This window comes from Dermacentor albipictus, chromosome 4 (genome assembly GCF_038994185.2).
Source record: "Dermacentor albipictus isolate Rhodes 1998 colony chromosome 4, USDA_Dalb.pri_finalv2, whole genome shotgun sequence".
In the NCBI taxonomy this organism is placed as follows: Eukaryota; Metazoa; Arthropoda; class Arachnida; order Ixodida; family Ixodidae; genus Dermacentor; species Dermacentor albipictus.
Window position 1 is genome coordinate 81,922,429 of NC_091824.1, and position 23,247 is coordinate 81,945,675.

Here is a 23,247-nt window from a genome sequence, read left to right on the forward strand (position 1 = left end):
TCGGTTCATATAATATGCACTACAAGGTGTTTGAACCCGCCACCTCCCATCTTCGAAGGAAGAAGCGTTAGGGCACAGTACTGATCACACATTGAAGAGAAGTGGACTTAATGCACTTCCTCGCGGAGCTCCTTTGTTTGTGTCGTATCCATCGCCTTATCCGGCATTTGTATTTATATATATCTTTCTGTCTTTCAAGAAGTTGGCGATTTATTTGAGAACCCGACCATGCACTCCGAGCGTTGAGAGTCCAAGCAGGCCATGAAGGTGACTGACTGAGTCAAATGCCTTCTTGACATCAATAAACACAGCAACAGAAATGTTCCCACGGCTTCGTGGTCAACAAACTTTGCCAAGTCAAAAATGCAGTCCTAAAACCAGCCATCTATCTGGTAAACATCTGCTCGATTTTATCCACCATTGCAGTCTAATATCGACCACTTTTTCAATCACTTTTGAAACACAGCTGGTAAACCCGACAGGACGAAAGGAGTCTAGACACAGGGGCGTTTTGCCAGCATTTAGCACCGAGACCACGCCAGCGATCCTGCAACTCACAGGAACATGGGCTTCCTCCCACATTTTGTTGAAGGCTTGTAAGAGAGTAATGTAATGTAATGAGGAGGGAAGATAACCGATGGTCATTAAGGGTTACGGACTGGATCCCAAGGGAAGGGAAGCGTAGCAGGGGGCGGCAGAAAGTTAGATGGGCGGATGAGATTAAGAAGTTTGCAGGGACGGCGTGGCCACAATTAGTACATGACCGGGGCTGTTGGAGAAATATGGGAGAGGCCTTTGCCCTGCAGTGGGCGTAACCAGGCTGATGATGATGATGATGATGATGTAAGAGAGTGGAGGTGCCTGCTGGCCCCAAGGTTTTTGAAGGTACAATACAATACGTTGTCAGGACCAGTCGCTGTTCTTTGGTGTGTCTTCGAAAGAGCATGCTGTAATCCTTGTAGAGAGAACAGAATATCCAACTGAGCATGAGATAAATTGTAGGCATCTTCAATCTGTTGCTGTACCAACAAGATAGACTGATCTTGAACTGAGACAGACTGTACGAAATTTATTAGAGCTATGCAGAACGCGTTTGCAATTTTGCGTTCAGATGAGCCACGAGCTGTAGCAAGGCTTTTGAAATCTACTCCTCGAATGCTCCAGACACGCGACGCAAGGACGGCAGCTAGAACAAGCCCTACACTCCACTGATCCTCACCGACCTTTCTCACTCGCGAAATTGCTGGGCCCATGGCCATCGAAAATAACACAGTGAAAAGCATTAGATGCACCTGAAAATTTTTACGAAGATACAGGCATCCTTCACAAGTATTAGATATCGCACTGAATAGAGACACAATGTAACTATAATTTGCTTTCATTATTTGTAATTATTAGCGCTTGTATATTACGTGTTATAATATTTTGTATTCTGTGCTGAAACTCACTCTTGACTGTCATATTCTGTCCGTTTATTATTTTAACTGTGTAATTCCTAATCTCTTTACGGGCTCATCGCAGTCTACGTCTCGGCCGCTTGTATAACTTTGTTTGTGACTTTGTATACAAACTCAAAGGGGTGCGGCTTGCCTTTGCCATTTATATTTATATGTTTCTTAATGTATAGGACTGTGCGCTGCGGATTTCTGGCCCTGTGACATCGTTTAGTTTTCATATTCCTGCTACATAATTATTGTTATATTTTGTTATTTCTGCTATGAGAAAAGGAGTGGCCGTCACCATTATCGGGTGACTACATCTCTTTCTTTTATTTTTATTTCAATAAAAAAAAGAACTAAAGTACATCATCCAGTAGCATTCCAATTGGGATTGTGCAGCGTTTTTCATGACTCGGTTTTGCTGGAACCTATAAGCGCATGTTTAGTGGGAAAAGATTTAGTTTTTCGTTCATGCATGGCTCCAGGAAAAGTATAGATAGGATATGTTTTTTTGGAGACTAGTGGAAAGGAGACATTTCACAAATCTAGCAATTAACTAGCCCTTACAACAGCATTATAGTTACCGAACTCTGCCAGACAAAGCCAGAGGCAGCTACTACGTTATTCCACAGCGTAACAGAAAATTACGCCGACATTATAGCGAACTTTGGTACTCCTTTTATTTTCTGAAATATATAGCTGCAAATCAGCGACAACTTGCGTTTTTATTTGCGTTTCGAACCTAATTACCGCAAACGATAAAGGATGAATTGGTTTCGACAGTCCACTGCTAACATTACTGTCGTAATATGGAGTTGACGATGCGACTCCTATACTCCTTTTTTGCGCTGTTTTCAGGCTAATCAAACTTTTTTTTTTACGCAGTGAAAAATCAGTTCTTGTTTCATTTCATAACTGTCGTCTACTGCCATGGCTCCATCATTCTGTTTTTAGCGCCGCTTAAGGCGAATTCCCGACGGTTCGTTTTTCCCTGCGACTGGTGGTAGCAAGTAGGACCTCCGAGAACGGAGTTTGAACAATACGTATATGCATAATGGTTCTGGCTTGCGTGAGAAATAAACGAGGAATAAAACAATTGCATGGTCCACTGTTTCCTGTTTAGATGTGGGCCGGCTGTCGAGCGTGCAGATGCAGCGCGGGAGCTCGGATGAACGGTTGCTAATCGTGCACGGTCGATCGGTCAAGCGGGGCTTCATAATGAGAAGCACGACGGAATTGCGATTCTCCAAGTGTAACATCATGGGTGCGCTGACGGTCGACTCGCTTTTTCTCGAAAAGACGAAGGCGCGTTGGTGATTCGCGAAATCACGTGTACTACGGATTTATATACCTACAGGTTTTTGCACGTCGGCCCTGCATTAAAATTATATGGAAACTAAACGCGATGTAAGGCATTGCCACTAAAAGCGATTAAACTACAATTAAGATTCTCTTCCACTGGTCTTTCTTCTTCGACAGCCAACTCTAGTTACTCTTCATGTTAGACTCAACCGTTTAGGGCCAGGCCGTTCTTAGAGGAACGCAGATACATGGAACCCAGTCTGTCTCATGTAGGCAAGCCATATTTTGTCCATTTGCTGTCCGTACACGCTGCGACGTCTCACCTTACTAGTTGCGCTTCTAAATGAAGTGTAGAAGGACGCGTCCTCTGTTGTGTTCCCGAGTGGTCTGTATAGCACGGAGAGTCTGACCATTTGAAGCGTTCTGTGGCTATGGTTGGAAGCACGCGCGCAATGATCATCGCTCCACTCAAGTACAGTGGTCATGCGTGCATGAGGGCTATGCCCAAACACACCGGCGGACTTCTCGAGGATACAATACCTGCCATGCAAACTTTTGCCCTTAAGGCACTGTGAAATGATTCCGCAAGGAATCTACAGGCTGACGCCCGTTTTCGTGGTGGCTCTGTGGCAGTCGGACCTTCAGCGCCGATGCAAAGGCGCTTATGCAGAAAGCACCATGCTTTCGCGCAACCCAGTTGCGGGGTGCGCTGGTAGCCGAACGCCGACTTTCATAGACATGTTGTCGCGCGGGAGCCATGTGGCGTCTGAAGGTTTTGGTGCTGGGGTGGAGAGTGCGGGGAAGGACAGCCCTCTTCTTCCCCCTCCACTCTCTCTCCCTGTGGTGATTGCGGGAGAGGGGTATGAGAGTATAGCCGACCCCGCAGGCGCTCGCAGCGCTGAAGAAAACACACGTATGGCGAATCAGCGTATATGTGTACCCCTTGCACAGGTTAATGGCTCTGTTTTCTACCGAACTGCACAATGAAACTACAAACGCCACCGAATACGTTCAATGCAACAATCAATAGCATGTTTCTTTTAACAAAGAGGATAGCTTTCTATAGGAATGTTGGGCTTTGCGCTTACATTGACGGTTCTTGCACAATTGTTTCGTCTCCCTTTCTTCCTTCTTTTTTTGTGGCAGTGGATATAAGGCGCCATGCCGTTGCACCACTGCCATAGTTTCAGCCAATCCGGCTCGCTTATAATTGATCTGAGAGCCCGGCACAGAGCAGGCACGTGCTTCGCGAGCGCAATTCAAGTAACGGCAGTGTGGGGACGTCCTTGACCGCAGCGGCGTGTATGCCGTGGCGCCGTACAGGAGCGATTAGAACAGGGCGCGGAGCGGGGAGGGGCGGCAGGCAGCACATAGGTGGCGGCGGTGCGCCCAGCGTGTGCACGCGTGCGGCCCACACACTGGAAGCCGAGCGCAGGTGTCCGGCCGCAGGCGCCCCGGGCTCCCCTTCGGTGAGGCATGGCGCGTGCCGGCCGCTAACTGGGTAGCGTACGCTTTGGGCCTCTGGCAGCCTGCGCACCACCGCCTGCTCCCCGGACGGCTCGTTTCCTGCAGTTTGCGATTGATTGCGACCACTTTGTTACACTGTGGAGACGGGGGGTGTTGTCGGCGTCGTTGTCGTCTTGCAGGCTCGATGTATTTTGTTTTTTTTTCACTCTCTTTCTCTTTCCAGCTCAAGCGTTGACCTCGTGGCGAGCGGCACGTGGGTTGCGTTTGTACATACAACGGTCACGTTTCAAGGCGATGCCGTTTTCTACTCAACAGAGGAGAGGAGAGGGAATAGCGGACTCCCGTCGGGGCGTATGCGCAGGTAAATGCACCGTTTACACAGTTCTGACTTCTGGCAGACAACGAAATTGCTTGGCTATGCGTCTGGATAGAGGCCCACTGGCGCTTGGAATTACATGAATGAAGACGCGGGATGCGGTTACTGCTTACTGTAGCAAACTGGTCGCTTGGAACGCCTGTGAACATTTATTCTACGAGTCATGCGAGAACTAGGCTGACACAACTTAAGGTGTGTATTGCTCACATACATACATACATACATACATACATACATACATACATACATACATACATACATACATACATACATACATACATACATACATACATACATACATACATACATACATACATACATACATACATACACACACACACAATCAATCAATCAATCAATCAATCAATCAATCAATCAATCAATCAATCAATCAATCAATCAATCAATCAATCAATCAATCAATCAATCAATCAATCAATCAATCAATCAATCAATCAATCAATCAATCAATCAATCAATCAATCAATCAATCAATCAATCAATCAATCAAATTATTTATTTATTAATAATTAATATACCCATGCTGCAGCGGCCGGAAGCCTTCTTTCTATTGCCCACTGTAGTAATGCCTTTGAAGAGTGTACGAAAATGATGGTGACATGCATTGAACCAGTAAATGACAGAATAAAACAATGAAAATGCAGTAACATAAAACAGCAATAAGAACACTGGTCCGAGACTGTCAGCATTCTACTCTCACGTGTTGACAGAATGGTATCACTTAAAATTAATGTTTTGGTAACGTTTATAAAGAACGAGCATAGTGAATTTTCAAAGATGTCGACATCTGCAGTCTAGTTCTCAGAAGTCTGAATAGATGTAGGTAGTAGTACTAGAATTCTGAACTAAACAGAAAAAAAAAAGAATCAATTTTTTTTTTTGCTGGGTTGTAATGCCTAAAATTAGATAGGAGTTCGGATCATCAGATTGTTTATTGTAGAAGCTTGGGAAGAAAGAATACAAGCTCTGTTTCAGCACGCCTCGATCTGAGAGAGGAGAGTAAACGTGTGACATTAGGGTTGGAATTGAAACTGTCAACAAGGGAATAAAGATGGTATGCATCCATTCATCACACCGGTAAGATAAGGATGCGAAAACACTGGTGTAATTGGATGTTAGTGCGACGAGGTGCATCCGTTGCCACTTAGTGACTCTCGTCTCTTCTTTGATAATATGAATTCAAATTCACAATGGCAGGTGGTCGGGAACACTCCACTATCTGGAATATATATCTGGAACACTCCACTGCGGCGTTTCTACACAGACCACTATGTTTCTGTAAGACGTTATTTTAATTTAATAGCATCAATTATTTATAAAACGCTCGTTTGCCGAACTGAAGTGTCTACCCGCGGAATGCGTATGATGCACAATCGCTGCTGCTGGAAGCGATAGCTCGCGATCGAGCCTGATTCTGCCAAAATAAGAGCTATCATATTTATGTAGTTTTGCGACGAAACTGGCCGCAGTAGCTCGACGACCGAGCAGGGCCGCCACTGAGCGTAATTGCACTCGCAATTAGCACAAATATATAATTGCCGTGATGAAGCTGCCCCTCTATAGTGAGTCTCTGGCCCTCCGTTAAGTCATCCACACAACACATGGTGTCTCTCGTTCATCGTTTTTTTTTTCGCTCTCTCTTTCTTTCTTACTACAATATTTAAACAAATTGCAACTGCTCGCATTACTGCATGATACGGTTCCACTGACCACGCCTGCAAGCTCCACACCAGTGCGCAATTATTTGCGCAAATTCTCTAAGTAAATGGGTGCCACTCTACCAAAATTGCTGAATGCCCTTTTATTTCGGATTTTTTTTTTACGGCCTTTCCGTTGGATAAGCCGGCTTGGAGTGTATCAGATGACCTCATCTCTGCGTCCCGAGTTTTCTTGCAGTTGAGGTCAGACTTTCACCTGCCTCTCCGATCCATGCACCGATGCTCTGGAAGAAACAAAGCGCGGGCTCTCAGTCCCTACTCTCGGCCAGCGTAAAACCCGAAGCATCTGCCCCACATGATGCTATGCAGACGCGCACCTATAGACAGAGGCATTTCCCCCCCGCCGCCCTAGTCGAAGAGCGTAGTATACATCCTATACGCGAACGTATACTTCTCGCGTATCGCAGCCGCTTTCCGGGCGGCCGTCGCCCGGGGCCATTGAGATGTCCGCGCACTTTCCACCGCGCACGGTCAGGCCGGCTCGGAGCGCATTAGCTGCCTGCTGGTCATTAGCGGCTAATCGGCCGCCGGCGTGAGGCCCGAGACGATCGCGAGGACGAGGAGGAGGAGGGTGACGTCAGTCCCCACGGCGTTCCGTGCTGGCAAGCAGCTGCAACGGCGCACCGTCTTCAACTCTTTCTTTGCCCGAGCGACGATTGATCGTCGCCGCGGCCCCGGCGGTGCTGTGTGTTGCCCCGTACGCGAACGCTTCCTGTCGCCGCAGCCGTTGCGTGAATGCCTGGCGGCCACCTTCGGTTACAGCTGCTCCTCGCGCTGCCTATATATATATGTACTGCATACATGCGCAGACGACGTAGGTTCCACCAGAAATTAATTGCTTTTGCACGCGCTTCGCGGTGCACACGTATTAAGCGGATCGCTACGCGCCAGACACCTCTCGCGATTGGCTTAGTGGCTGACTTTGCTACTTGGTTCGCCTCGTTAGCAGCGAAGAGGGCCCATCGCTGGACAGCATTAAATTCAAGATGCAATTTACTATGTCGGAAACTTCGCGGTATACTGCTAGAAGATGACGGAATGTTCCTTTCTCTCTTTTACTCTTGTGCATGTGTGTGTGCGTGCGTGAAAGAGAGAGACAGAGAGAGCATGTGTGAGCAAATGTTTCGAGTGTACGCCACTACCCTTGTGTATACCTTGGCAATTCCTGATAGTCGTCTTTATACGCAAAAAAAAAACAACAACAACATGCGAATGTTAGGAAACTGTAAAGGATTTTTGAAAAGGTAGAATCTCTTAGTCTGAGCAGCTCGCGATTCACGTCATCGAGAGAGCGTGATCTTTGGATATTGAAGGAAGAAAAAGTTTGGTATAGCGTAGACTCTGGTAGTATCTGCATGCAGTCCGGTTCTGTTAGCTATACATACTTTCCTTCATACTGCTTCGCTTTACTGAGTACACGCGTGAAACGAAGTAGTATGGTACTTCCAGTCTCTCCATTCCATCTCGGCCCAATCAGGCCTGCTCTATACTTAGAGAATGATGGGCAACGGAAGACGAGGCTCACCAAAATGTTTCATGTAGTCTGGTGACATAATTCCGACAGCGGTAATGATCTCACCTCAGTGACGTTATGAATCAACAGAGGACGTCCTACGGTGCGCAGCTATTAAAGTCTTCATCATTACTCTATACGCCTTTTAGCCCTGTCACCTCGTTAAGTGTCTTCACTGGTGTATGATTAAAGAGAGAGAGAGAGAGAAAAAAAGCTGTCTTCACACAAGCGTCTTGCCTCGGGGCCCGACATGCGCGGCATTCTGTTACAGTGGACCTCACACGACGCTGAGGATAAGTCACAAGTAGATTTAGGTAATCAATTGATTAAAATTTAATACTCAACTAAAAAAAAAAACAACTCAGCTGTTAAATATACATACATGACTGATATATGGAAAGCACTTCGAGTATCCTGGGAGGAGCCATCGCCTGTACGAATGCTCTACGCGCAGCACAACACGTCAATGTCAACCCCCGGGCACGGAGCCCTTTTTCTCCGTTCAGTAATACCGCATTATGGGTTGCCATGTACTGATTGAGGTAGAGAATACCTCTGCTCGTTGGCACACACGTACTAAGTGTGACGCTTGCTGCACAAGACGACGAAGCCTCCCTCAATAAAACAACGAAATCCTCTTCATGTACGTCATCGACCCGAAGGGGAGAGAGAGAGATAGAGAGAGAGAGAGAGAGAGAGAGAGAGAGAGGGGGGGGGAGGGGGGCTTTAAAGGCATGCTGGAGTCAATCCGAAGAGCAGCTGCAGTATGTAGTTCGTAATCACGGCGTCTTACGTTACTGCACCGCAGGCACCTGAGATACGTGTCGAGATAGCACTGTTATCTCTACAGGCGCAACCGCCACCACTCCGAAAGTCCCAACTCGAAGCGTGCCACTTAGTGCAACCATTGCAACTCAGTGCGACCATTGCAACTTAGTGCAACCATTGCAACTTAGTGCAGTTCGGACGATAACAGCCAACCGATGAAACGAAATCCCTCCATGAACTGTAGCTAAGAATTCGGTGTGCATCACCAGCCCTGGATTTTTTTTCTAGAACAGCGGCGCCGATCGCTACGCCAGTGGAGGCTAACAAGAAAAAGGGGAAGGAGGTGAGCGAATGGGAGAAAGATGTGAATTTCAGGATGTTTCTTCTTTCAGAAGGTCAATTCATCTCTCCGGCGGCCATTGCCTCCAACGGTCTGTACCTCAAACGGTCAGCTGTGCTAAAGGCCGAGGAAGTATTGTGATGGAGACCACACCACAGCAGCAGCGATTCGGTGGCCAAATCCAAAGTAGTGACACGGTCAGCGATATGACAGGCAAATTTTAAATGTGCATTCCAATTGATATGGAGGTTCAACATCTGGGCAGAACAATACAACGTCGCGCGAGACAAAATACTGAAATCGACAGCTACCTTTCAGAAATTTTTTGTCAAGTTCCAATCCACACGTACGGAATTATCTTTTCAGAAACAAAGTCGTTACTTTCTGATAATATTCATTATTTTATTACAAAATATGTGTAATAAAGGGCAGCTTGGTTAATTAAGTACTTAATTGGCCAATCTATCGGGTGTTTTCATAGCACTAAGTTATCATGCAAAGATAATTTGGCCGATAGCTTGATGCAGTTCGTTTTGATACCAATAAAATATAGAGCAAGATACATAAAACGCAGCACCACATTGAGCAAAACAGATATTCCGGGTGATAAGGCCAATGTAAAAGAACCGAACTTCACTGAGTCACGCGATGTCTTAGTATGCATCCATAATATCGCACAGTCTCGCTAAAACTATCACGATGAGCAGCAGGAGGGCGGTTGCCCAGTCCTGTTGGCGACGATGCAGTTGCGCTTACGCATTGGCAGCATGCAGAAGGATGGCGACCACGTAATGAACGCGTAATGAGCGGCCTCTGCACGCTGCTTCGGGCAACGGGACCATCGACATACGGGAATCCGCCACCGCCACCGCCACGGCGCGACATTATTTTAAGGCCGCTTAAAGAACCAGGCACGCCGCAGGGTGAATGAGGAGAGAGAGGGGAGGGCCAGGTCGCGTCGGCACGCGGCTTTACGGTGCGCAGGTGCTCGTCCACAGCTGGCCAGGGTGCGGTGGCCTTGCCTCCCCCCCCCCTCCCTCTCCTCACCACCCCCTACTCCGGCCATGTGTTTGTGTCGCTGACTTAATTCAGCTTGCCTCGGGAACTCTTCGCGCCCCGCGGCGAAGGCAGCAGGTTTTGTTTGGACAAGCAACGAGGTTCATTCAGCTTGACCGCATGGCGTGGGGTCAGTCGTCGTCGTGGCGGCGGCATATGGACGTCAGAGTCGACGTCACCGTCATCACCGTAACTTGCTGTGTGTAGCTGCCATGCGGAAATCAAACACCGCGCCGAGTGGCTCCGCTTCCACATGTACTCGTTATCTCGACGTGCGCATAAGCGGTCCCAGCACATAGCTGAGCCTTTGAAGCAGAAAGAGTTTTGTAGGATCTTTCTCCAAGTGGTGACCTCTAGGAGGGCCACCGCGTTCATTCGTCAGCGGACATGAGAAAGCAGCTGAGAGTTTGAGCTGTATCGCTGAAACTGCGTTTGCATCGTTGTCTGTTTTTCTTTCTCGCTTTCGAGTTTCCCTTTTTTTTTTCTTTACCGCTTCCTTACATCAAATAGCGGATAAAAATAAATGTACGTATACATAGTAGTGATTCGTGCGCTGCCTTTACTTGGTCCTGTTTCCCAATCTGTGTTTACACATTTGCTCAGGCTAAAGAGATGCGGTACACAGATTCGGAAAGGCTTCTTGAAGCCGCTTAGCTCAATGGCTCAGCCTGTGGAATTGCTGTGGAGCGCCAAGTTGTAGGTTCGATTCCTACTTACTGAGCTAGATTCCACTGGGAACCCAATGCAAAAATGCTCGCGGCTTCATATTTCGGCGAACGCGAAACAACCCTTATAGTAGTCGAAATTATTCGGCAGCCCTCCACTACGCATACCTCTCATAGCCCTGATGTGAGATGTTGCGTTGATCCTAAAATGCTAGAATGAATGAATGAATGAAGGAATGAATGAATGAATGAATGTCACCTTCTCACAACATCAGTAATCACCGCTAGACGGCAACTTCTACCGAACGACTTCAGTAAGCAGTAAGCACGGATACCTCGAGCAGGAGTCGGGTGATTTCAATGACCAGCGGGCCTATCCAGCCCTATACTGCCCCCGGTGGAAGTACCGTGCGCGCGTACACGACGTACCAGAAAAAAAAAAAAGAAACCTTGCGCACGAATGCCGACATTATGGTTGTTCGCCATGTTAAGGAAAAGAAGACACCAGAGGCGGCGTGACGCAGGTGGAGGGGGAGGGACCCCTGTGGAACGAGCGCATGTATCAGCGGCACCACTCGGGGGCATCCAGGCGTGCCGCCGAGGAGGCCTCGGCCGGTGGCACCCGGGAAACCGCGAGCGGGAGCGCGTAATTGGCGACCGGCGGCATGTAGGACCGCGAGGGCCTCCTAGCCGTCAGGCAGCGCGCCTTCGGTCGCGCCGACGACGCCTTGGGTCGCTGGACCGAGGCCGCCGGGTGGCCTCCCGAACGCCGGCGACCCCGAGCTCGCTCGGTGCGCCACCCTCGCTCGTGTGAGCGGGCGGCGGCGGCATTGTTTTCAATGGAGCGCGGGCGACGGGCGGATCGCACGCTCCTCTCGTCCGACCGATGAATTTCTCCCACGCTCGATTTCCGATCGGCTCCTCTCTGTCTTCGCCCCCTTCTCGGTCTCGGCGCTCGCGGGGCGGAAGTGCGAGGAGAGAGAGAGAGAAAGAACTGGGCCTCTCCACCTGTCTCTCCCTGCTTCCTTTCACGCCGGACTGCGCGCAACGGACTGCGGGTCCATACTGCGTGCGACCAACGTACGCAAGCATGACGTTGGGCTTAGAGAAGCACGCAGATCGGGGTCGTATAGAGTTTTCATGCGATGACCCGGTGCTGTCGAGAGTGAATAACTGCGGGTCGAACTTTCGTCTGCGGGAAAACAGAGAGAGAAGGAAGTCACTGAATCAATCTGGTGATTCTAGGAGAGGAAGAGAGGTTGAGGGAAGTTCTCGTCTGCTTAAAGAATCAAATTATTTTTAGCAGATACTTATAAGGGGCAACGAATAGCAGTCAAACAGCGCACTCGTACTTTCTTTGCTATTCTCGCAGGGTTCACAAAGGAAAACATTATTTCCTAGGTGAGCGGTGACTTCCTATGATCTATGCCTAAGTTTTATGCAATCCTTGTTCTTTCATAAGTTTAAAGCTCCTAGCCACGTCCCTCACTCGCTCTCCTCAAACGCCTATGCATGTTGTCTTCCTCAATTGTATACATTACCGTTCTCTTTATATCTCCAATCCCGTGAATTTCCTGTGTATACAAATGTGGCGTCTGTTTCTTGTCATTGAATGTCTGAACTAACCTGCCAACTTGAGCTGTTTTTGTTGCGTATGACACACTTCGAACAATCGCAGATTCGGCAATTCGAAATTTCAAATTTCTTTGCGATTCGCCACATAAAACAGAGGATCCTCATTCGGGCCAGGATGCTAGATGTACTTATTTCTCGGATGCTTCTTTCTACGGTTGTGAAATCGGGGGTCCGTACGGCCAACGAAGTTTCCATTGATGGTGCCGTGCCAGGTGCGGGAGAAAGGGTTCCGAGCGACATTTAAGAGAATAAAAAAAAAGGAATACATTCAAAATAAGTACATGGTTGGGTTTTACAGTACGGCTCCAACTACCGGAGCACGCTATGGTAGCCTCTTAGCATGTCCGAATGTCACACTGTTTCCGAGCGTCCTCCTCTCTTCGGCCGTCTGGATCCGCTTTGTATGCCTGCGTCGTCATTGTTCATGGTTTCCACCAATCCAGCGTCAGGAGACGGATGACGTCGGCACACTGAAGGCGTCGGGAGACCGGTGGCGTCGAGACACTGAGTGCGTCAGGAGGTCGGTTGCGCTTTTCCTCCGAGGGGAGCTTGGTCGGAAACGCCCGCAACTCACTTGACACAAACAGGGAAAGAAGGGGAATGTCAGCTGACTCCGATTCCAGCGTGTTCGTGCCAATTTGTGCGGCTGACAGGTGTGAAGAAGCGTAGCCTTGCAGACTTCCATTCCAGCGTGGACAGGCCGATTTGGGCGGCTGACAGATGCGAATAATCGTAGCATGAGGCGTGACAACTGTATGTCGCTAGGGTGGCATCCCCCGCTCGGAAGCGCCGCCGGGCACAACACTACCTATAGAGCACAGCTTGCCTGTATACCACTTCTTTGCACACTTCACCTTTCAGCTTCACTGGTGTCTTCATATTCACGCAGCATACCCAAATCAAATTGCAGTTCCTGCGCTGATGCCGCATTCTGCATGTCACACCACTTTCAACGTTTCCATCTCGATATACCGTAGAGTCACAGTATTTAGATTGAGTGAATTGATTGATTGTAGCCAGTAGTTGTATTTTCTTGCTTATTTTAAATTAAATGAAGAAAACGAAAGTAAGAAAATTCCCTGCTTACTGTGATGTAACTGTCTAGCTACATGTGCTGACACCAGAACTGCGAGTAGTTAGCAGTAGAGATGGAATTAATGTGAGGCTTTCTCATATTTCTGTTCACTTTCCCCGTGCTGTTTTACTCATCCACAAGCCTTTTCTCCCCTTTTATAACGTAAGCTGATATGGGCTATTTCCGATCGCCGTTTTGGTTGGCGATGCTGTCCGTCGCCGTCGCTGCCACCGCCGCCATTGTCCGTCGCAACTATCGGTAGGAATTAGAAAAAAAAAAAAAAACGGGCTGTGGCTTAGCTAAGGTTAGGCCCAGGATGCGAAGCATACTAGCCTTTTTTTAACGCGACAGCGTTAAGGAGCTCGTGTCGCAGAAAAGCCGGTGTCGTCGGCGTCGGCTCAGGCGTGCGGCGCTTGCTCAGGCGCACATTTCGTTGTCGCGCCGAACGCTGCGTTGCTCGACGCTCACCGCGTCCGATAAGCGGCGCGTAGTCGCTGCGCCGTAGCAAAGCCACCTAGAAACAGCCTCTGTAGCACGCCGCAACCTTCGCTTCTCATTCCAACGAACAGCTCTGTCTCCAGGAGGCATCTCACCTTGTGAGTGTCTAGCAGAGGCAAGCGCAGCTGCTTATATACCGCCGCGACGCCGCGAGCGACGGCGCGAGTTGGAGCCCCGTTTCTCCTCTGTCGTGACGTCACGGTGTCACGTGGTATTGAAGGCGACACGGCCGCGCCTGAGGAGCTCCTCAGGCGCGGCCTCAGGCGGTTGAGCTCTAGTAATATGCTTCGCATAAAAGCTCAGTTCCTGCCGGGATCGAACCCGGGTCCTCTGCGCGGGAGTGAGCTATTCTGCTGCTAATCTGCAGCAGCTGAGGTAACATGCCTCATAGACGCGATCTAGCGCGTGAGGAGTCACGCGTTGTGTTGATACGTGCATAATTTGCATTACAGTTGCATAGGTAGCGGTATACAAGGTAGATAGATAACGGGCGCCATAACGCAAAGCTATTCCAAACTTTTCTATTACGATTCTGCGATCAGCCCTCCACGATAGGCAAAAAATTTTTCGAGCCACCACCCACTGCGCCTGTCTGTCACCTGACGTCACGGAAATCGCGAAAACGCCCCATTTTATATATGTGCGCACTGATCATGCATGATTAGACCTAACAAAAGGAAAATAACGATTACTCATTTGACGCCTTTTTCCTTCATCGGCGAAAAAGGCGTCGTTTGAGCACTTGTTATTGGTCAAACTTTCTCGGGCTGCGCCCACTTCGCCTGTCTGTCACGCGACGTCGCAAAACCGTGAAAGCCCACCGCGTTTAAATGACGTGAACGCGTTAAAGACTAATTAATATCCCGAAAAAAACTGAAAATTTTTCTGAATAGCCGGAGACTGCCCGTTTCGAAAGGAATAGACGATGGCTGCCCGCCGATCGCTGTGGCACTGGCTACTCGGAGCTGCTGGGGCGCATGGATTTATTTGCATAGAATAACAGATACTGTGTGGCAGTATAACCTTATCGAGGCCTTTAGGCACGTATACGACACTGCTCTGCTAACTCTACTTTGCTGAGGATCTCTTTTAGCGTCATTTTTAACCTTACGTTGCACGCCGTCACGATTGTCGACCAGCCACCGTAAGTTATACAGGCAAGGGGAAGCGGACCAATCGCAGTCGCCGGCACCACCCTGCTCACCCGGTAAACTACTTTCACTCTGCTAGCTCGGCCCCATCTATTATTGCTAGCTCTTTATTATTACTATTATTGCTACTCTGCTAGCTCGGCCCCAAAATTTTATTGGGGCTAATAGCTTACCGCATCATTGTTGGCGCAGACGTGCAAGCACTTTAATTCATCTTTTCACTTTACTTCTTCAAATCCTGACAGTAGGATGACAAGCAAATTCGTAGCATCAGCAGCGGCTGCTTTATCCGTATTTTTCCACTTCAACAATGTTTTAAATTTCCACTGTAAACACCCTGCACATGCACAATATATTTGAGCATATACACAGGACGAAGCGCATTATATTTTTGAAGCAGGAGGAGGTAGCCAATTAACACTTATTTCTAAAGGTATGGATAGCATATGCCTAGAGAACGAACATGTTGCTGTATGTTCACCCCACTTCAAATGGTGTTGCATGCTTTTTTTACCCTGAAAAAAAAAAACATAACCTACACACTTCAGTGACCCCTTAGGCAGAGCTTTATATTAACAGCATGTGAAATGCACGTGAATGATATGTGTTTCAGTATTGCTTCTCTTTTCAGTGAGCAATGCTAACGACTCATAAAAAAAGAAGAGAAACTCTTTTAATAAGTTACAACATGTATTAGGCATAGAAAAATGGTCACTTGCATGCAGAGGTCATAAATATATACAGGGTGTCCCAATTAACTATGATGCACCAAGATTTAAAGATAGAGCAATTACGTTACTCGAAGAAAACCTAGTGCATATTGTTTCCAGTACAGTGGAGTAGCGGCCAGTAAATTTTTCATTACTGATAGTTATTTAGGTATAACTGTAATTATTTATGTAACTCGAGACGTACTATCGTAACTATCAAAGTGTCAACGATACATTCTTAGGCACAGCGAAGGGACATCTAACTGCGGTATTTTCAATGACGTACTAATTTTTTCCTACTGAGTAATAAACCCCGCGAAAATATGAAAAATACCACGTGACAGCGCTCCTACCCGCATAATTTACAACGCCCTCGAACAGGCTCTCTCTTACTGACGTAATAGTTCTTCGGAAACCCGCAAGGTGGAGAGACGTAATTAATAAAGGGAAAATCAGACATCCACCCGTTCGTAGCAATTGCTACAAAGTCAACCCATACGGGATCCTCGAAAGAAAAGCCTCGCAGTTGAAGAAAAATTCGTTCTGGTCCGTGACTCGCACCCGGGACCACCGCCTTTACGGGGCAACCTCTCTACCATCAGAGCTAACCAGGCGGCTAGCAGATGGCGGGGCGAAGTGAAATTTGTCAACAATTTGAAGCAAAGGCAAGAGTTTGACGTGATACTTCTGTGGAAACCCGCAAGATGGCGAGAAGCATGGATGGTTCTTTTTTTTTTTTGCCCCACTTTTTGCCTAACACCACTATAGCGAATTGACAGCCTTAATGCAAATGCTTTAAAGATGCGTTTTGTTCAATCTCAGTCACCATGCCCTTCTCTAATGAGCTGAAAGAAAACACGATCCGTGCCTTGGGAGCTGCAAATAGCAACAAGAGGAAGGCCGGAAATATTTATCAGTCATGGAAGTGTCGCGGTAGACCAAACGAATGGACTTTAATCAGAAATTATAAAAGCCTGAGATAAACCGGCAGCTTCCAGAAACAGCGGCAGAGGATTCCACCTTTGAGTCCTATAGCCTACGCATGGATGCTCTAGCATTTATGGCCTCAAACCCTCATGCTAGCGTGCGGGACGTGGCCTCCCAGGTACCAATTTCAAGTCTTCAGTTTAGAGGATTTTAAATCAGTCGGCCTTTCACCCGTACCATCTTAGCCAGTAACAATCCTGGAAGATAGTGACCCACAAAATTGCCTAGATTTCTTGAATTGCTTCCTCACGAAAGCCGATGAGTCACCGGACTCTTTGAGCAAGATCATGTGCGCAGATAAAGACAAATTTTTTTTCAGAAACGGCCAGGCACATTTTCATAATGTACACATTGGAGTTATTCAAATCCTCACCGGGTAAAGCGCAATCGGCACCAGTACCAGTGGGCGTTCAATGTGCGGTGCGGACATTACGCCGGTGCTATAATCGGTCCCATCTTGGATTACGCGCAGAATGGATAACGTTACGTGGACGAAATCCTTGAAGGAGTGGTGGATGAGTTCTCAGCAAAGTCCCGCTGTCACGTCTTCCACTTCTGTGGTATCAGCAAGATGGGGCACCCGCACACAGCAGCAGCCGAGCACGAAACATGGCCGGATGCGACTTTTCATGCGCAACAGATTGGAAGGCACGGGCCTGGGAATTGGCCGGCTAGGTCACCTGACCTCTTTCCACTCGATTTATTTCTTTGGGGTTATGTGAAATATCGTGCCTACATGATCGAAGTTACGACGTCAGATGAGCTCAAGACAAGGATAACGGACGTCTGCCGTAGAATTCCAGCGGTGGTCATCAAGAAAGCCACGGAAGATGTGATAAAGCGGATGCAGTACTGCGTAGCTGCAGAAGGACACCTATTTGACCACGTCCTCTAGGCATCTTGGAGGTACGATAAGACTCAGGCTGTGAAACTTAACTGTCTCCTACTACGAGGTCTTGTAAATACTCATATAAGGACGTCACCTTAGTGAAACTGCCTGCTTTTCCTGTCCTTGTTTTCTCTCTCGGAGGTCACACGAAGTTTCTTCTAGTGCAACTGTTATTGAAGGTATATATATATGTGTGTATGTGTGTGTGTGTTCGGAAAACTAGTCGCCCCCCCCCCCCCTCGGAAAAAGCGCTGGTCATGTATGACGAGCTTGCGATCGCTGCTTCCCTCTATTCAGTTGTTGGGTTAAAGAAGGATGGTTATGCTGAAGCACTCCGAGCCGATGTGATAGATGGACGGGTATAAGAAAGAGCTGAGCTAACCAGCTCGTAGAATGATCTCCTCGGATAGATGGTTGTGTTTAGTTCGACGTCTGAATCAGGACAGTGAAGTACTTCTTTTTTGAGAAACCTGTGTGTGTTGTCTTTGCGGATCTACTTAATATATTTCGCCTGGATGACGAATTTTTCTCCCATTATGCGTTGGATTTGCGAAGCCCTCCGGTTTCGAGGAACTCTAGACTGCTTGTCCTACCTTCATCCTTCTAACTTAGGCATCCGCCTGAACCACACTGCGAACGACGCCGTGTTGCCTGCAGCTCGACCACAACTGAGCTGCAGTCGAGTTGCAGGCGCTTTCCGCTAGAATTCCTTCAATATGATCGATTAGCTTCAACACACCTTGAAAGTGAAAGAATGTGATTCAATCACCTTTGTGATTCTTCTGCAAGGGACGCCATCTGCTGCTTAGCCTGAACGCTGTACTTACACTTTTGGACGCACAATGCTGATGGTGCTTTAAAGAGTCCGGAAAAGTAAATCTTGAGTGCGTATACACGCTTTCTAAATCGAACAATGAAAATGCGCATGTTAAATGACTTTACTCAACTATTTCCAACTTAAAACTACGTCCATTAAAACTACGACATAAAACTACGTCCGTTTTCTGATGCCTTAACGCTTTGATTCCCTTTCTCCCTCTTTTTTTTCGTATTGGTGAAGTGGATATTTCGTACAACATAGAAAGCTGGCTTTTAGTCATCGCTTCAGTTTATAATTTTTTTTTCATTGGTCATAATCGAGGTGGACAGGCCTGCCACACTGATGGTGACCATCGCTGCGCTTCTGATTCTCAGCTAAGAGCCAGGCTTCAGCAGGCGGCAACCATGACGGCGTCTTATCTTCGAGAACAAGGCGTCAGTGTCTCTACTGAAAAGTGCGCATTACTTGGTTTTACGCGCAAACAAATGTCATTGTATCCAGTTTCCATCAATGGTCAAGCTATATCCTATGTTAAGACGCATCGCTTTCTGGGCGTCATCATTGACCGTAACCTGTCGTGGAGCCCTCACTGCGTCTATCTGAAGAAGTTAGTCGCCAATGCTCAGGTCTTCAAATTTCTCTGCGGGAAAAACTGGGGTACACCAGTCCATTCTCTGATGCACCTGTACAGGGTATTATTTCTCGGAGATTACAGTCTACCAGTGTTGTCAAATGCGTGCAAGACGAACTTCCGCGCCTTGGAGAGCATACAAGGTCAAGCCCTACGCACGTGTTTTAGGGCTGCCTCGGTGCACCTCAACAGCAGCAACAATCGCCATCGCAGGAGACCATATAATCCAGACACATGTAGCTGTCGACTCCCTCGGAGCGCACATTCGCCATCTGTAAAAGATCCCCGACCATCATTTGGCCTCCTTACCAGCCGAGAGACCTCAAGCGACCTTTTCCTGAGTGATTAGCGCTCATCAAGAGTGCATATCGACGTATTTTACACCGGTGGCGGAAGCCATCATCTCCCCTGTGGTTCCTGCGGCGGCCTCAAGTGAATTTTGCTATTCCTGGAATTACAAAAAAGTCCAATCATCCAGCGCCGGCTCTGAAGCAACTTACGCTCCTATTACTGCACCAGACGTATCATGACCACATTCATATATATACCGATGGTTCGACCACATCTACCAGCTCAACTGCCACGTTCGTCGTTCCAGCTAGGCAGGCAGGCAGGCTAGGCAGGTTAGATTCAAATTGTCACACATCACTACATCTACGTCGGCAGAACTTGCAGCTCTCCATGCCGCTGTGACGTACATCACCGAACAGCCAACAGAGAAGTGGGTCGTATTTTGTGATTCTAAGGCAGCTCTTCACAGTATAAAATCTGTGTTACATCACAGAACTTACGAGCAGATGATATCTGACATCAGGGAAGTGCACCACCAAGCTCTGGAAAGAGGACACCATATTATATTTCAATCGATTCCTGCTCACTGTAGCATCGTCGGCAACAACCTAGCTAACAAGGCTGCCCAGTGTGCCCACGAAGATACCAAGACGCGTCCAACAACTTTAGCTAGGTCGGCCGCTGCCAGGGAACTTCGCCTACTTGCACGCAAGAAGTCACAAGATCATTGGATTTCAAGTGCCTTCAATTGCAGATTGCGCAAACTGAACCCCACGCTACGGCTACAACTACCATCTAGCCTTTCTCGCGGCGAAACAACCTTGCTGTGCCGCTTGTGGCTGGGAGTGGCGTTCACGAACGCATACTCCTACCGTATGGGAGCGGCCGAGAGCCCGATGTGCGACTCTTGTGGGTGCGAGGAAACCATCGAGCACCTATTGTGTACCTGCCCTCGCTACGATGTCCAACGCCTCTCTCTGCGGGCAACTTTACACCGACTGGACTCGAGACCGCTCACCGAGTCAAATATACTCGGACCATGGCCACAGCCGTCACTGGCTCGAAAAGCGATTCGTGCACTAGTGCAGTACTTGAAGTGCACCGGTTTAAGAGACCGTTTAAAGTGTCCTTGTGTATGGTGTCCCTCCTACACATACTCAGTGCTTACTCTCTCCCTCTCTTCCTCTTTATATTCCCATTTCCCCCACCACCAGCGTAGGGTAGCAAACAGGATGCTGTTCTGGTTGACCTCCCTGCCTTTCCTATCCCTGTTTTCTCTGTCTTTCTTTCTCTCGATTATTAAGGCTCTGTTCGGGATAACATTGACGTCTTAGAGATTCTACAGCACTCCTGTATCACTTTAGCTTGACTTAGTATTTGCGTTTAGTGTCCCTTTAGCGGTTTCGTTTCTAGTGCTTCAACATGGCTTATGAAACGAGATTTTGGGGCAAAATTCACAAAGATGTTCGAGAAAGGCGCAACTCTGGGGTCGAAGAGTTTTCCGTCTAGAATGCGATCATTCGCGCTAAAAGTTTGCTCAGGCAGGATATTCGGCAATGGGTATTGTTTTGTACTATGTACGCTTTACTGCAACATTAATATTGCCAAGTATACATGGCGACTGTTCCAACGCGAGAGAAAGTGTTTTTTTTTTCGTCTGCAATCACCGATGACGCAGCCCATATTCTATTAAGCTTTTAATGTATACAGGTATGCTGACGGACTCATAAGACTGCAGTTTTAAACTTCATCCTGTTAATGCACGACCACATCTGCTCCGAAGAGTTCTGGGTAGACGAACAAACTGCTTGTGTTTTGTTCGATTCTTTTAGTTCTGTAGATCGCGGTATCTTAACTTTCTTAATGGTGTACAAACTGTCCCAAACATGTACCGTTCTGCTTATTTTTCTTAATGCTCCATCTGTGTTTAGCAGGGCACGCTTCCTAATATACATTATAAGGACAGAAACTTGCTGGTGTTGCGAATATACTATGAAGTGATCATTGTTTTATATGAATAGTTAGACATGCTGCTCATTATTCGAAAACCATAAGAAAAATATTCGATATTCTATTCCCTTTTGACACGATTTGATTCTTATTCCGTGGGGTGTCAAAAAATGCTATTCTCAAAGCCCTATAGTGCTAACATCAATCAGTTTCTTTTGAACGATTAAGGGTCTTCAGTTTAGCCTTATTTCAAATTATTGCGTAATTTATAAAACATAAATAAATTACAATAGCTTCGACCACGTGTGTTAGTAAATCTAGATGGCGTTCGGCAACATTCACTAAGCCAAATGGTTTTGCATATCCTAAGCAATTCCTTTTATCTGTAATATCCTGAAAACTATCCAGTAGTAGAACGTAGACACTAAATAACGCTAATTATTGCCATAAAGCCCTATTATGGATAAAAGTAAGGTTCAGGACAGTTTATATATTAATCCGGGAAGTAGTTCAAAGGCAGAAACGACGTTTAGGCAAATACGTGTATATATACCATCGCTTTAACGGTGGCTAAGCTTTGCTTCCAGAAAGTCGCATAGACACTAATGTCAATTTCTCCTCGAAGATGTTCTTTTGTAAACTTCATCATGACTGTTTTTGCTTGTGTCATGTCATAACAGTTCAGATAGTACAGATCATGTCACGGCTTGTAAATTTGGTCCCTTATGCTAGTAGTACGCTCATTAATTGCCTTGATCTTTGTAGTGGAGCTTGCTGTATTGCGCGGCAGCACAGACAATATTACAGCACTACAAGAGACCAAAGGAGGCATGCTTATTGCATCTTAAAGTGTACACAAGAGCAGAACAGAAAACAATGAAAAATGCACATTCGCATCTCCAGTATTTCTGGTCATGCACTCGTCTCACCATCTCCGGCTGTTTGTCTCGCAACTGGCGCCTAACAGGGTGCTTCAGTGAGTGGCCGATCCAAACATCTCCTCTCGGGCACGACTTCTCCCACTTGATGCATTAAGCTGTTCAGGTGCTACTCAAACATTTTTTAAAGGATAACTCAACTTTGAGAAACACGTGAACGCAAGCTGAAAGACCGGCCCTCAGACCGACGCAAAATGGACGTCTGTATTGTGAACTTATTTTTTCCTCATTTTTAACCGTTAATGATGCAGTGGGTAGATGTTCAGTACTACGATAGTTTACTAGAGTATTCCAGCTGTCACTGTATTACTTCATGAGTCTACATCTAAAGGAACGGGAACCTGTCACCGGGAAGGATTTCATTCCTTATATGATACAGCTGCCTCATTTTATCGTTTAGTTCACTTGTCCATGTGAAAAATGTGCTGCTTTTCTCAAGAGCACTACAACCGGATTACAATTCATAAGATGCAAAACAAAGTGTTGCATAGTGATCTTGCTGAAAGCCAGCAGGAATAGCTGATAGTGTTTACAATTACTGCCTTGGTTGGCTCCCGTCAGTTCAGGCTAGTCAGTGGTGTGCTTTCCTGTCGCAGAGTAAGTCACAAATAAACTAACACATTACTATGCCTATATAGTTCCAGACTTGCGATTAGGATCTTCGTGCATTGCGGCAGAACATCAAGAAGTGAAGAATGGCTGGAGAGGCGGGTGTCTATTCAAAGAGACGAGCGTTGCAGGGGATACCATGGGATCAGGGAGAACCGAGGAGCGGTGATCCCGAACGTGTCGCAGAAAGCTTTCTTTCTCAGCCAGGTGACAAAGCAGGGAAGCATGCGCCGCAGTCGCACCGAACGTTAACCGGCACCTCTGTCGATCCTGTCACCGAGCTTTCCACGCGCAGTGGCGTCGTAGCCAAGGCCGCGTGGTATACGGCAACAAGTCCGCCGACGTCGCGCCTTCTTCTCGCGCGGTGGTGCAAGGAGGGAACGTGTTGGGCAGTCCTG

The 23,247-nt window shown here is 47.4% G+C and overlaps 1 protein-coding gene across 1 annotated transcript in view; it reads left to right on the forward strand.

The window, feature by feature from the left end:
- LOC135913334 (glycine receptor subunit alpha-2-like) overlaps positions 1-23,247 on the forward strand; it is a 359,566-nt gene that overhangs the window by 228,090 nt on the left and 108,229 nt on the right. Inside the window, exon 2 of the mRNA XM_065445926.1 lies at positions 4,432-4,569. Coding sequence (XP_065301998.1) covers positions 4,562-4,569 — 8 coding nt within the window. The 5' untranslated portion in view covers positions 4,432-4,561. The remainder of the gene's footprint in view (positions 1-4,431; positions 4,570-23,247) is intronic.